Raw genomic sequence first — 13,189 nt, forward strand, 5'->3', positions numbered from 1 at the left:
CATGGGATCCACATGTTTGGCGAGACAGCGGAAATTCCTCGGGCTGCTCTGTATCCTCACTCTTTTGCAATATAAAGACCTTTTGTCGGCCTCTTGCGTTACAGCCTACCGGCCTTCAATCAGCTATCGCCTACTAACCTGAAAGTCAGACTGAGCGATGGTAAAAAACTATGCCCACCTGCCTGGGTCTACCTAGATGCACATCGACGGTTAGAACTCTATGCGATGCACGGTGCTTTTCCGGCACAGTGCTACAACGCCAAGAGGTTCTTCGAACGTCTGTGCGCCCTTTGACTCGGTGTCATGGGCATCCTTTTGCAGACATCTCTACACAGGAAGTAATACTTCTGCTTCCAGTGAATTTTCATAGACCTCTCAAAAGTTGATATGAGCACTGTGTTTACTGCCGTCGTAGAGAATATGCATCACAATTCCCGGAATCAGCCAAAATTCTACTATGCCCATGGCCATGCTGAAGTTCTTCACACTCGAGTATATCGAGTATATATATCGAGTATATCGAGTACATGCATCTGTAAGGGCTGCACTTCATTACATCGGCGGACGTCATGCCCAGCAATGGGTAATATTTCTCGACTTGTGTAACACCTTACAAGCCCTCCGAAAGCTTTATAACAACCGCAGTCAGCTTGTATGCGAAATTTGCGAAATTCACACAATGGAAGTGCGCGAAGGTCCTGACATCATTTTTCAGTGGCTGCCTGATCACTCGGGTATACAAGGCAACATTAGATCCGACGCAGCCGCCAGCGCAGACCACTATCTGCGCAACACGACTTAGTTTCCTTTCTCCCCAGAGGACATTAACGCCCTTATCCTGCACAGTGGATTGACTGCACAAATGCTGGAGTGGCAGGAACCTCACCGCAGGTATCCATTTCTGCAGGGTATTGGCCCGCACTGTGACTTCCACTTTTTTACTTCCAACAGGCGGTGTGAAGGAGTACTGCACCGAATGCGCCTGAACGTAGCGTTTAGTCGAAGTTTGAAGTTTAAGATAGGTTGGGACAATTTACCCTCCCTCCCGACTACCACTTCTCTTCCTTCATTATATTTATTTTCTTAAGGCAAGTGTAGCGCAGCTACACTTTATTTCGCATGCAAATCCAGGTGCTATTTTGCTATTTATAAAATTCTTAGCTTGCCATGCTGTCAAAAAACGGTGTTTTGCACTTAAAAAAAACACTCCCTAACGCGAAATTTGTGCCCAGCGCGAACTGCAGTCTTCGCTGTCACGGCGCACATTTGCTGCGTCTCAGGAAGTGACCGTGTGCTCAGCGAACGCACGGCGGCGCGCGCTCCTCTGCTGTTATGTCGCAGCGCGTCGCCGCCGACGGTGAGCATGTTGTTGCAAATTGTGTTTAAACCTCCCGCGCAAACGTCACGTGGTTCGGATGAGCCACGCATGGAAGCGCAGCGCCTGGCAAAAGTGTCAGGGGGAGGCAGTGAGAAATATGATTCCATAGCAGCGCGTGCCGCCCTCCCCTCACACTTTCCCCAGAGCTCCGACGACCGTCTCGTGCAGGCCCAGCATACTGCCTTTCCCCTCCCACTTTCACCACACCTTCTCCAGCGTTTTCTTTCTGTCTTTGCTCGCTCGATTACAACGCCGTTGAGGTCACCATCGCCGCCACCAAACCAAAAGCTGCGTTTACATTAATGCGATAGAATGCGACAGTAGCGCGTCACATTTTCTAGCGCATCATGAGTAATGCGATGCGCTAGCGTTTACCCCGGGTGCGATGGTGGCGCCATACGGTGTCGCACATCGAAGGCAAAGCAGTGTTTCTGGTGCTTTCGGTGACTCCGGCACGGCTGGTTCGCGTTAATTCTCCTCAAATCGCATGGTTTGGCGTCTCACACCCGAGTAAGACGTTTTTAAATGCACAGGTGCGTTTGCATGTCTTATTGATGTTGTCGACATAATTCCTAATATGATGCGCTTGCGTTTACATGCACTTCAAAAGTCGACTTACGCGTCTAAATCCACCCCTGTCTGGCGAATTAATGCGACGCGCTCTCCTAGCGCATTAGCCCCGTTTACATGGATGCGATGCGCTAGAAAGTTGATGCGATGCGATGCGCCAATTGTCGCATTCTTGTAAACGCGGGCAGTAACGTCGCCAAAGTGCTGGCTCACTAAAATTTGCGTTTGGTCAACCTCACCTGGGAGCCACCACGTGAATACCGCCATGCGACTACCATAGAAGAAATTTTGGGCAAGGAAGCTCCGCTGCTTTTATTCCTTCTAAAAGCTCTTAAGTACAAATATTTACTCTATTTGCTTTGTCATTAAGGCGCCATCAGCTAGTCAATCTTCACTGAAGAAAACATCGTAGCGATTCAGCTGCTACAAAAGATATCTCACAAAGTTTCGCGGCCATGGGGCCAACTCACATTTTAATTCGCCTTTATACCGTGACAACGACAGTGTAAACAGGCATTTTCATACCAACTAAGTCCCCGTTGGGGATCGCAATTAGCCCAAGGCAGGTCGATCCAACTGCTTCGCGTTCAACGAACCGCAAGGGACCAGTCGCGCGAACGCAGTCCGATGCTTCCCCCTGGCGGCCGGCCCCGGAGACGGCGTCATTCAGACTCGGTGGTCGGCGTGGGACGGGCCACGCCGGGATGCTGATCTCCAAGGCAACGCTAAGGCAATTGGGTGGCAGCCCCGAGCTGTGGCAGCCGGTGGCGTTCGCCCCCTTTCCTCCTCGCATCGATCGGCCCACAGAGAAGGGGACACGACTCCGCGCAACGTGGCTCCACAAGACTCAGAAGGCGACAGGGATGCGGCGGTCGCGCACGCTGCCCTCCGCTGCCCGGAGCAGCAGGAGCGTCGTCCTCCCAACGCCGTCATGGTCCGCGTGGCAGCGCCTCACCACGTGGTCTACCCCGCCGTCTGCTGCTCCGTGAAGCGGGTCGTGCGCCTGCTCCCGTCCGCGCTGCTGCTCATCTTCGTGCTCTCGCTCATTCTCGTCACACTCGTCCAGATCGCAGTCGTCCACTCGCAGAGGCGAGCCATCTACATACAGAGACGCCTCTCGAGCGCCCCGTCCCGGACTCCCACTGCCCCGGCGAGTCTGCAAGCCGCCGTAGTTGCGGTAGCTTCTGGACAGTTACAGTCTGCAACTTCCGACGCGTCCGGATCGCCGACGTCAAACTTTCACGCCTGGTCGGCGACACACCGGGCGAGGGAGTCGCAAAAAAAGCCGAACGCGAGCCACAACCGGGCGCAGTCCAAGCTACGCCCCAATGCGCTTCACGTCGAGGCGCTTCTCGACCGCAACGCACCCACGGTAGAAAATAATATCAAGATCCTTACTGGACTCGCAAACGCTGCCAGGATACGCGATATTTTTGCGGGTGCCCGGAACGTGTCGAGGACACTGGAGAGGAGTCGTGCGCTGTTTTCGGCTGCGCCTGTGAGAACGTTGGGGAATTTGAGGTCTCATAGTGAGGGTGATGTTCCACAGGAACTGGTGAGCGATGATGTTTACCGAAGAGCGGGCAGTGGTGCGTTGGCCGCTTCCCAGGATATCGCACAACGCACGCCGCTTTGTCCCGAAGTGCCTCCCGGACTCGGTGAGTTATTTTTGAATCACGTAGGAGTGAGGATCGCCAACGCTTTTCTCCAGTACTCGGCCACATTTCTTAGCCATTGTTTTTTCTAGAGACTCCTTTGGCACGTTCGGGAACACGATTTTGCAGAATAAGAATGTAAGAATTTTAATGTATCTTTCAAAGTCCTACAGTTGCCAATGCTTCAGATTTTTTGTCAAGGCGCTTCGAAGATGAGTTTCCGCACTTAAGTGCACAAAATGTTATGATGAAACTTAATTAAAACGCTGTTCTATCTTTTTCCTTCTAACAGCTGAGCTATTTAAGCCTCAACTTAGTGCGGTGGCGTTAGCAAAAAAAAAACAAACGAAGAAAAAACCGCGCAGCCTGTAAAGGGTGCACCACCACGGATAGGCTATTATACCAGTAAATGCGACTTTCGCGTCTGCTCGACTGTGAGCACAAGGGGAATATGCATATGCGCACCCCTTACTATACCATTTTAAAAGTGATAGTCAATCCTGGGCTACTAAAACGCAAAAATATGGGCGCATCTTGCCTTAGTGCTGCAAGGTTGTAGAAACAGCAGAGCTGGGGGGTCGACCTAGCTTCTTCTCCATGGGATCCGCTGTCAGTAAGAGGAACCAACCGCAACGGCCTTGCAAATTTTGGCTATTGGCCCTGCTCCAAGCACTTATTCTATCCCATCAAGAAGATCGGACAATGTAACAAAACTTAGCAGGGCCTAGCAAAACCTAGCAAACCGCCGCGGTGCCTCAGTGGCTATGGCGTTTTGCTGCTGAGCCCAAGGACGCAGGTTCGATTCCCGACCGCAGCGGCCGCTTTTCTGGAAGAGGAGAAAAGCAAAAACGCCCGTATGTTCAATATTTCGGCGCGCGTTAAAGATCCCCGAGGGGTCAAAATTATTCCTCAGCCCTCCGCTACGGCGTGTCTCAGAACCTGTGTAGTGTCGGCACGTTAAATCGCATATTCATTCAAAATCAGCAAAACTTAGCAAAACTTAACAAGAACCAAAAGAAGCTAGGTCGACCTCAAGCTCCGCAGTTTCTCCATCCTTGCACCCTTAGTGCAAGCTGTGCCACTTTCTTTATCATCTTTAGGGATAGTGGTCCGAGTACGTGCCTGTGACTGCAATAGCGGGAGCAATGGTCATTTGTCTTGACTAGTCTTCGGGTTTCAAGCAAACAACCCAGTCCCTGGATCATATAAGAGCCCCGGAACATGCTACACTTCGGTTAAAAATCATCCTTCGAATTCCCCGCTTTCTTTTCGTTTATTATGAGACACGTGCGAAATTGATTTGTAGGATTCACGCCCGTGTGAAGACCGGTTCCACATCCATGATTCATGAGCAAGAGTAATCTGGAATGCGGAATTTATTCCAGCCGGAGTGAACCCCGTCGTTAGGGCCATGCGAATGAATCGACGGTCATAATTCTAGGCTAAAAAAGTTGATTACCGGCGCCGCATTACACGATCTTGCCCCGCTTTTTCCTCTGTAAACAAAGCGGTTTCCCACCAAAATGCGCGTTAAGTTATCCGTTGTCAAGACAGGGAATATTTTATTTTGTCACAACGTTCCAAATTAGACGACATACATTGTGGCATGTGACTTGTAGGCTTGCTGCCCCTTCAAAGCACGCAAAACAAACCCACCTATTTTGACAGACTCAACGTTATCAGTATTGCACCCTACAACCAAAATTTTCACAATGATTCAAAGAATTTCACCATAACTTCGCATCCTTGTAACCAAGGGCGACATTCCAATAGCGCACTCGCATGCATTGATCAAACTGATTGTTACCTCAACATTAAAATATATTTTATTATTTTATACCGCTCTCGGCCATCGCATTAGCGGTGGTGCACGCCCCGACGTCCAACATTACCGTGCTTACAGACAAACAGCCTGCCGACGGTTTGCAACGGGGAACATCACCGGCCTTGGAGCTTCCGTCCTCCCAAAACGACGAGAACTGCCAGAGACCCGCATTGTATGAACCAGCCCATACGTCCCTAACCGGGAATGAAGTGTCGCATGCCACTGCTCGCGACCTTACCCACCGGGCATTCCCAGAAGGGGAAGAAGACGACCCACTTAGCGGCCCTCCGGTCTTGCACCCACTCCCACAGAACTACTCCGACATCCTTAATCACTACAGAGCTTCCCGCAGGGTTTCACCGCCCCCACATCCTTCCCTAGGTGTGGCCGACGCACACATTTGGCGACGACTCCAGACCGATACTTACCACAACCACACTTTCCCCCAGCGGATTTCCCCAACCGCATCGCATACTTCTCCCCCCCCCCCCCCCCCCAACTGCCCATATTGCCCCGGGGCACCCGAAATACAACTCATTTGGTTTGGATGTGCCCTGCTACCCCCCCCCCCCCCTTCCCCCACAACCACACACACCCTTGAGAAGTGGGGGAGCTTGCTGTGCAGTGGCCAGCTCACGGATCAGGAGTTTCTTGTGACGCGCGCCCGGGCCGCCGCAGCACAGCGTGGACTACCAGACTAGGATAACCACCCACCGCCCAAGGTAGCACTCAATGCGATAATAAAAAAACGTTTTCCACTCCACTCCACTGACACAAAGATTTCGGAATTAGGAGAAAGGAAATACAGCAAGTACATCGGCTGCTCGCAATCTTTCACATCACATAAGCGGCCTGGGTACATAAAACAAGAGAGAGCGCCAACGCGGTGACTAGAATTTCCTTCCATGCTTGGTCGTTTACTTAACCGTCTGTGGCCTTCAGACAAACGCGAAGCGAACCTTTTTGTTTACTGCCGCACGGCTAGTTAAACAAGCATTGTGGACTCACGCATCCAAGCGCATGTTCTTAGACGATTAAGCTTGTTCTTCAAGCGAGTTCCGCGGGCACGCAAAAGATTATCAGACCTGCCGGTCAGGGAAGCGCCGTGTGTGAAGGAAGTAAAACGGGTTGTAAATTTGCAGATATTCTAAACAAGCGCTTTTGTTAAATACGCGAAAACTGATGGTTATCCTGCCAACTAGCAATTACCTTGAGGTGCACCGGTTGTGAACGCGTGGGTGATATTTGTTCTGTTTATTCGCATAACTGATAACCAATCTTGCGAAGAAGAATCTTGCGAAGCAATCTTGCGTGTGTAGATTAGCCCAAGGAGAGTGAAGTAGTTCGGAACAGGCAGGTACCGGTAGACTCCCAGCATTACTAAACCCTCTAACTTTCGGGACTTACAGCGGTGTAGCTGATTCCACTCTTAAGTATAACATTCTTTAAAACACTTTTTGGATGTAGAACGATATAAGCGATGTGAAATGTAGTGTAAGTGTTAAAGTTTACATGCCGTCGAAGTCACTTTTCCAACCTCGCTATATGCACTAACTTTTGGGAATTAGAACGGTACAACCAATTCCACCTTTAAGTATAAATTTTTATAATACTTTTGGAAATTTGGGAGCTGTGACCTGTGAAAAACCTAGTCTAAGTTTGTCGAGTTCATATCATGATGAGATCATTTATTTCGTAATTGAGACATGACAAAACGTATGTCCCTGGAAAGCCACGTAGGGCTGAAAGTGGCAGAGCCTGGCAATCAAAGAAACCAAAGACGGTAAGAAACTACATGGCAAAAAAAAAGCAGATAAGGGAACAACAAAGTTGGGCAATCTAAGTGTAGATAAAGATACGTGGAAAGTACACACAGAGGGTAAAGCTGGCAGTGCATTTTGTATGCCATTGTAATTACTCGGTGTAACACAGGTCTGCGCACACACGAGAATTCGCGTTAAAAATACACTTCCGAAGTGAAACTGCCAGGCGTGTGAATTTTATGGTATTGCAGAAGTGAAATGGCAGCTTTCACTACTTCACGCGCAGTTGTTCTCTCATCAAGAGCGCGCTACCGAACACAGCCTCTTCGGCACTAGATAAACTAAAAGAAATCAGGGGCACACTTAGAACCAGTTTGTCGTAAAAACGTTTTTCCGAATGGGTACAAAATGCCCCAAACATGCTTAGGGTACTGTAACAGCACCTGCCACTGCACTCTTTTTCTACTATAATTTTTTCAGGCGGAGGCAACTTTAATAATGTACAAATTTCAGAATTTTCACATGACTTATGTCGATTTTCATTGGCTGATTGTTGGATTTTTTTGGCGCAAGGTCAGCTAGGGCAAAGAGCGCTAGCTGATTTATGTCATTAAGAAGTCAAGTGAGTGAAATAATAATGCATCATGTTTGATATACCTCAACTGGAGCCAGAAAATGCAAAAATACAGGCCGTGGCTTGATGAAAGTACAGGTTCGTCTATAGCGTCGTAAAACTGGCGCTAGCCCTATCCTAAACTACATAGCCACCTGGCTGGTTGGCATAGAAATGGTCGAAGTAATGTGGTTGCTCGCAGTCTGCCTAGCGACCAAATTACCTCGACCATCCCTACGCCAACCCCCCGCGTGGTTATGTAGTTTAGTTTGGAGGCCAGGCAGATTGCGAGGCGAGAGCTGGCGTAAGGAAGACAAAACGGCCGCGTGTAGTCTAGCGCAATGAAAAGGACAAGCGGCTGGCATGCCGCATTCCCATGTGTGGGGGATTGGCCAATAACAAATAAACGCTTCAAGCAATTCACTCGAAGTGCCGGTGTCCTCCTTGCTTGCTCAGTTGCTCTATGTCATAAAAGTGAAGTGCCTTTGTCTTGTGAGAGCTGAAAGCCACGGCCCGTAGTGCAAAGGCGGTCTTGTGTCTGTGAATAGCTGCGCATTGAAGCGCTTTCACTAGAACGCCTTCGGCGGGAGCACTAGACTAGTAAAAATGACCAAAATCTAGTGGCACGTCTGCGGGGCAAACACGGGCAGAAATTCAACCCCATCCGCCCACTGGTTCATTTCCCTTCTCTTCGTCCCGTTTCCCTGCACGAGGCATTCGGCCTCTCCCTTCTAAACGAAGTCATTCATTCAGGACGTCTACTCAGACAAATGCAGAGCCCGAAGCCCCTTTCGGACTCATTTCCTGGGAAAACAGCTCTTGCACAACTTGGTGGGAAACCACGTTTAGTGGCACGAACTTATTTCGTGGCTTGAAACAGGGTTAGGCAAACGCAAACCATTGTGTTCTCTCTATGTGACGAAAATTGCATTCTGCCGGCCGCGGTCAGACGAAAATGAATCGGAGGGGCACAATAGCGAATCGCCTGGAAAAACGAAGTAGTGAGGCAGCAGAAACGGGATGTAAAACATTGCATACATAGTCAATAGGGAACGTAAAGTTGGTGTTAAGGCAATTTTTTTCCCTGTTTATCTTCCGCGCGATGTCTTGTTACCAGTCTTCTTGAAGCGGAGGTGCCCTTACGGGTCTCCTGACGGTCCGTTAGTGTGTGTCTCCGCTTGTTAGCACAGCCAATAGGGTTTTTTTTGCGCTCGCAATTTCATTTTTCGCTTTTCGTGCTGTTCTCCGTCCTTCTAGGGAAATCCCGCGACAAGAGCGGAGGCTACTTACAAGCTTGGGCCTTGCTCTTTAACGAAGCCTTATCGGCCTACTTTCCACCCTTAGGGGAAACTCCGTTTCTTTTGTGTTCGATCTTGCTCTTTTTACTTGTTTTTGAAAAGGAAAAGAAAAAAGTTCCAAAGTCTTTCATGCTTCGAGAAGCGAATGTCCCACATATTCGAATCTTCTGCCTGCAACCGTGTCCCCCTTGCTTGGTGCCTTTAATGTAGCTGGAATGTAATAATAAGCGTAGCGGAAGGGGAACGGAGCTTTTGCCATGACCCAATGAACGTTAATGATATGCGGCAATATTTCTCAGCAGGATGAACCCATGGGATTCCCGTTTCTTGATCTTTCTCAATAATTCAGGCCGCGCAGATGATTTCCTGTTCTTTAAATGCGGCCTCCGTGGCATAAAATATCCCATATGAGACGAGGCAAAAAACGTTGACTTCGAAGTAGGCCTTCGCCTTTCACTACTTTTTTTTGCGTGTGCTTCAATCGTTTATTTCAGGAAGGTGATTTCATTTGTAGTTTGCACTTTTTACGGGACAAGCTTTCTCGGTAAAAGTTACGAGGATCTTAGACTCATCAGGTCGAGAGAGAAATTCACATCTCTTCCAAAAAAGAAATTAAAGATCGCTATAGATTGCCATGGGCTGTACAAGTACTCAATAGCGGGAAGGGGAACTAGAGGGAAGCCGTTACCAGCAATTGCAATTTTTAAACAGCGCAACATGCATAAAAATGCATAATTTCTTGTTACTTGAGCGAAAGACAGATTTCTATGTTTTACTGTGTAAACCACTTTGGTGGTACATGAAAACGGATCGCAAGCAGAGGACGTGCAGAGAAAGGGAAACAGAAACGCCTTAGCAGGGTTTTGAGAAAGGAGGACGGACCGTAGAACGATCTAGACGCGGCTTAAGTACGACGCCCCGTGGGCTCGGAGATTCACACCACATCGGTATAAAGGACGACGCACCAAGCGTGACGAGTGGGGAAGAGCGAGAAAGAAAGTACGGCACGGAGGAAGAGGCTAAAGCAGCTGGAGATGCCCCTCGTGGTATACCCGGCGTCGGGAGGAAGCCGCTATGGCACCGGCCTGATGGCAGCAACATGGAAGTTCAGCAGAAAGTTCCACAAACGAAGACTCATGACATCACCTACGGGAAGGGACCAGGTTGTGTTGCCTTTCTCAGTTCGCTTTCACTGCGCATAGATGCCGCTAAGCAACAACTCAGCCCATACATAATCGCGTGGACGTAAAATGTGGCTGCACCTTTTTTTTACCCTACTCTTGGGCAGTTTCCGTGACAGAAATACAGAAAAAAGCGCGGATGTTGTCTTGCTCCAACATTTTTTTCTAACCGTTTATTCTACAACGATTAACTGATATCTTTACCTTAGGCAAAACTTTAGCAAGCGGCGTGAGCTGTTTAACCTGTTCCGTGCATGGTTCGAGGTTTTTTACGAGGCATGCACCAAAAATTGTCTAGTTCTGAAGCTCTTTGGCTCAAACGTTTTATAAATGTAAATATAAAAATAATACTCCCAGTAGTTCTGGACAAAGCTGCGTACCTCTTTTGTTCCCGTTTTTCACGGACCTTATTTAGTGCTATCAGTTCCATCCGTAAACGTGAACAACCACAACAAAAGAGAACGCCGTTCATCACACGTGAGGACACATCCTTCGGAGGAGAGCGTTACGACACAGCTGGCTCCGATATGGGCACACACCCACACGTAAAAAAAAAAATGCGCCATTTCTTCTGTCGATATTGTTCACCACTAAAGTAGCCGCGGAAAGAACGTGATGGAAAATAGAGCGCAGAGGAAACAAAACTTCTGCCACACTTGGTCGTTTGGAATAAATATATCCCAAGCCAAGGCAATGATGAAAACACCAGAACGCAGCTGCGTGTTATAGGCGGCCCTCCCGGCGTACCATCTGGCCATTACAAGCGGCGCTAGGCCTGGCGATTCTCACAGTGTTTTCGTACCGCCGTACTAGCTCCAAGCTGTTGAGGGGAACGATACAATTCCTGTGAGCAGTTTTCGCGCTGAAGTAACGAAACAAAACTTGTTACAATACCTCCCGCTACTTTCCTGAGCTCGTAAAACCGTGGTGACGCCAGGCGGCGATTACTTGGTAAGCGACATTTGTAAAGAAAGAGAAAAAAGAAAGCAAAAGCCTGGTTACGAAGGCACTAAGAAAGAGTAAGGTCGACTTCATTTCGCTTTTTTTCAGCTCCCCTGAAAACGGTATATCGGAATGATGATGTGGTGCTTTACGGAGGAACATCGTTTCATCGCCAAATAAAGTAAAATTTGTCGTCGAAATTGCGCCGAACCCCTCCCAAGTAAAAACTAGCCTCATTCAATCTGCTGAAAGCAATAACGGGAGCGGGAAAAATTGCTACTTTTGTTCACTCTCTGTCAACAAAGTGTTTGAACAAACGTTCAAGACATCATATACTAGGTTTTTTTAACCTGTTTTGGCTTTATTGGTTTTGTTTTTAACGTCATAAGCCGCATGTGAGGACGCAGTGCGTGGTTTTGGGTGTTAAATTTCTGCATTTGACTTGCCTTTCTTTTCTTGGTTGGTGTTATTATCCGATAAATGCTTCAGTTATATACTAATGTTGTGTTTCTACTTAACATAAATGTCACTGATGCTAAGAGAAGCATGCACACGGTAAACAAGGTCAATATCTGCACCTGCCTCGGAGGCATATCGCCAGGCATTTTGCCACCATCCACAAACTTGGTTATTGAAAGCAATGCTGGCTATTTTTCGGCAGTATGTCGAAAATGAGTACACAGGCTTGCTTGGCATTGCGCCCGTAATAATGAATACCAGGCAGTGTCAATTGTACCAGTTCTCCCCACAACTCGTTGACACCTCAATGCCCAGGTGCAGATCGCCGGCTCAAATCTCGAATCACAAGCCGGAATTTTGATAGTCAGCCAGTCACAGTCAGCCATGCACAGGGAAAAGCGGCACAAGCTGCCGAACAGGGCGGAGTAGCTCAAAATTTCTTAAAGGAACGCTGAAGGCAACCAGCAAGTTGGTTTCAAACGGAAGTCCGACCTTTCCGTAACCACTTGACCGTTAATTCAGTGCCAAAGATGCCCTAACTGCTGAGAAATCGCTCATAAAACACTGACCAAACATGACGCAAACAGCGCCAAACGCGAAGCAAGCGAGACAGCGGTGATGTGTAGCGGTATAGAAGCATCTGAATACAATGCTACCACGTACCGAGTGGTTTGATCAGCTTCGGTCAAATCAGTCGTGCCTTCACGAACTCTCACATCCACTACAGCTCCGGACCCCTATGTTCCTTGTTCCTTCTGTGAGCCGAGTTCAGTATTCACGCTTTGTTGAAGAAAAACATTGCGCTTTTGAGGTCCCGCATATGTTGGTGTCGAACCAACCGCTCGTGCGTAGCTCGCACGCTTCCTCGAAAAGCGGCACGCCGCCTAAAGTACGGACGAGTAGTGCCATCCAGCGGCAGCCAGGAAAGACGTTTCGCAGGCCAGACGTTTTCACTACTTCGTTTTCAGTACTTCACTACTTCGGCTGCAAGTTGCGTGGTACGGCCAGTTACGGCGGCACCTGTCTTCACATTTTCTCTCTTTTCTACCTTATTTTAAGACAAAGGTATGCGTAAGAGTAATATATTTGTGTTCTCGCTGAGCTAATCTAGCATTCTAAAGAAACCTGCATTCTCCTTTAATTCGAGGACTTTCTCACGGCTCCCTTTACACTCACTTTTAATAACCACGCGGCTGATGGCATACTTATGTAACAAATTCTGCTTACTCAATTACTTACTACACAGCCTACTAGTTGTAGTTTGCGTGCCGTCGTTTCGAAACATACTATAGAATTTTTATCTCTACTGTTTAGACACACGCAGACCAAAATTGCAAGCTTGCAAGAAATATTTTTGTATAGGATATGGCTTCTCTATCTCTCGGTAACTACACGTTTTTCTGCCGGTGTGAAGAGCAAGAAATAATATTTTGCGGCAAAAAAGGAACGCACGAAATTCCACGCAAATGGCCTCGTAGCGGGGATAGCCGTTCAGTCGAGGAATA

At 48.4% G+C, this 13,189-nt stretch overlaps 1 protein-coding gene across 1 annotated transcript in view; it reads left to right on the plus strand.

Annotated features, from left to right (window-relative positions):
• The first annotated feature begins 2,593 nt into the window (after nucleotides 1-2,593).
• LOC144151842 (beta-1,4-N-acetylgalactosaminyltransferase bre-4-like) overlaps nucleotides 2,594-13,189 on the plus strand; it is a 65,837-nt gene continuing 55,241 nt past the window's right edge. Inside the window, exon 1 of the mRNA XM_077683006.1 lies at nucleotides 2,594-3,606. Coding sequence (XP_077539132.1) covers nucleotides 2,880-3,606 — 727 coding nt within the window. The 5' untranslated portion in view covers nucleotides 2,594-2,879. The remainder of the gene's footprint in view (nucleotides 3,607-13,189) is intronic.

This window comes from Haemaphysalis longicornis, unplaced genomic scaffold, assembly GCF_048455015.1.
Source record: "Haemaphysalis longicornis isolate Haplotype H1 unplaced genomic scaffold, Haemaphysalis longicornis Haplotype H1 scaffold_9, whole genome shotgun sequence".
In the NCBI taxonomy this organism is placed as follows: Eukaryota; Metazoa; Arthropoda; class Arachnida; order Ixodida; family Ixodidae; genus Haemaphysalis; species Haemaphysalis longicornis.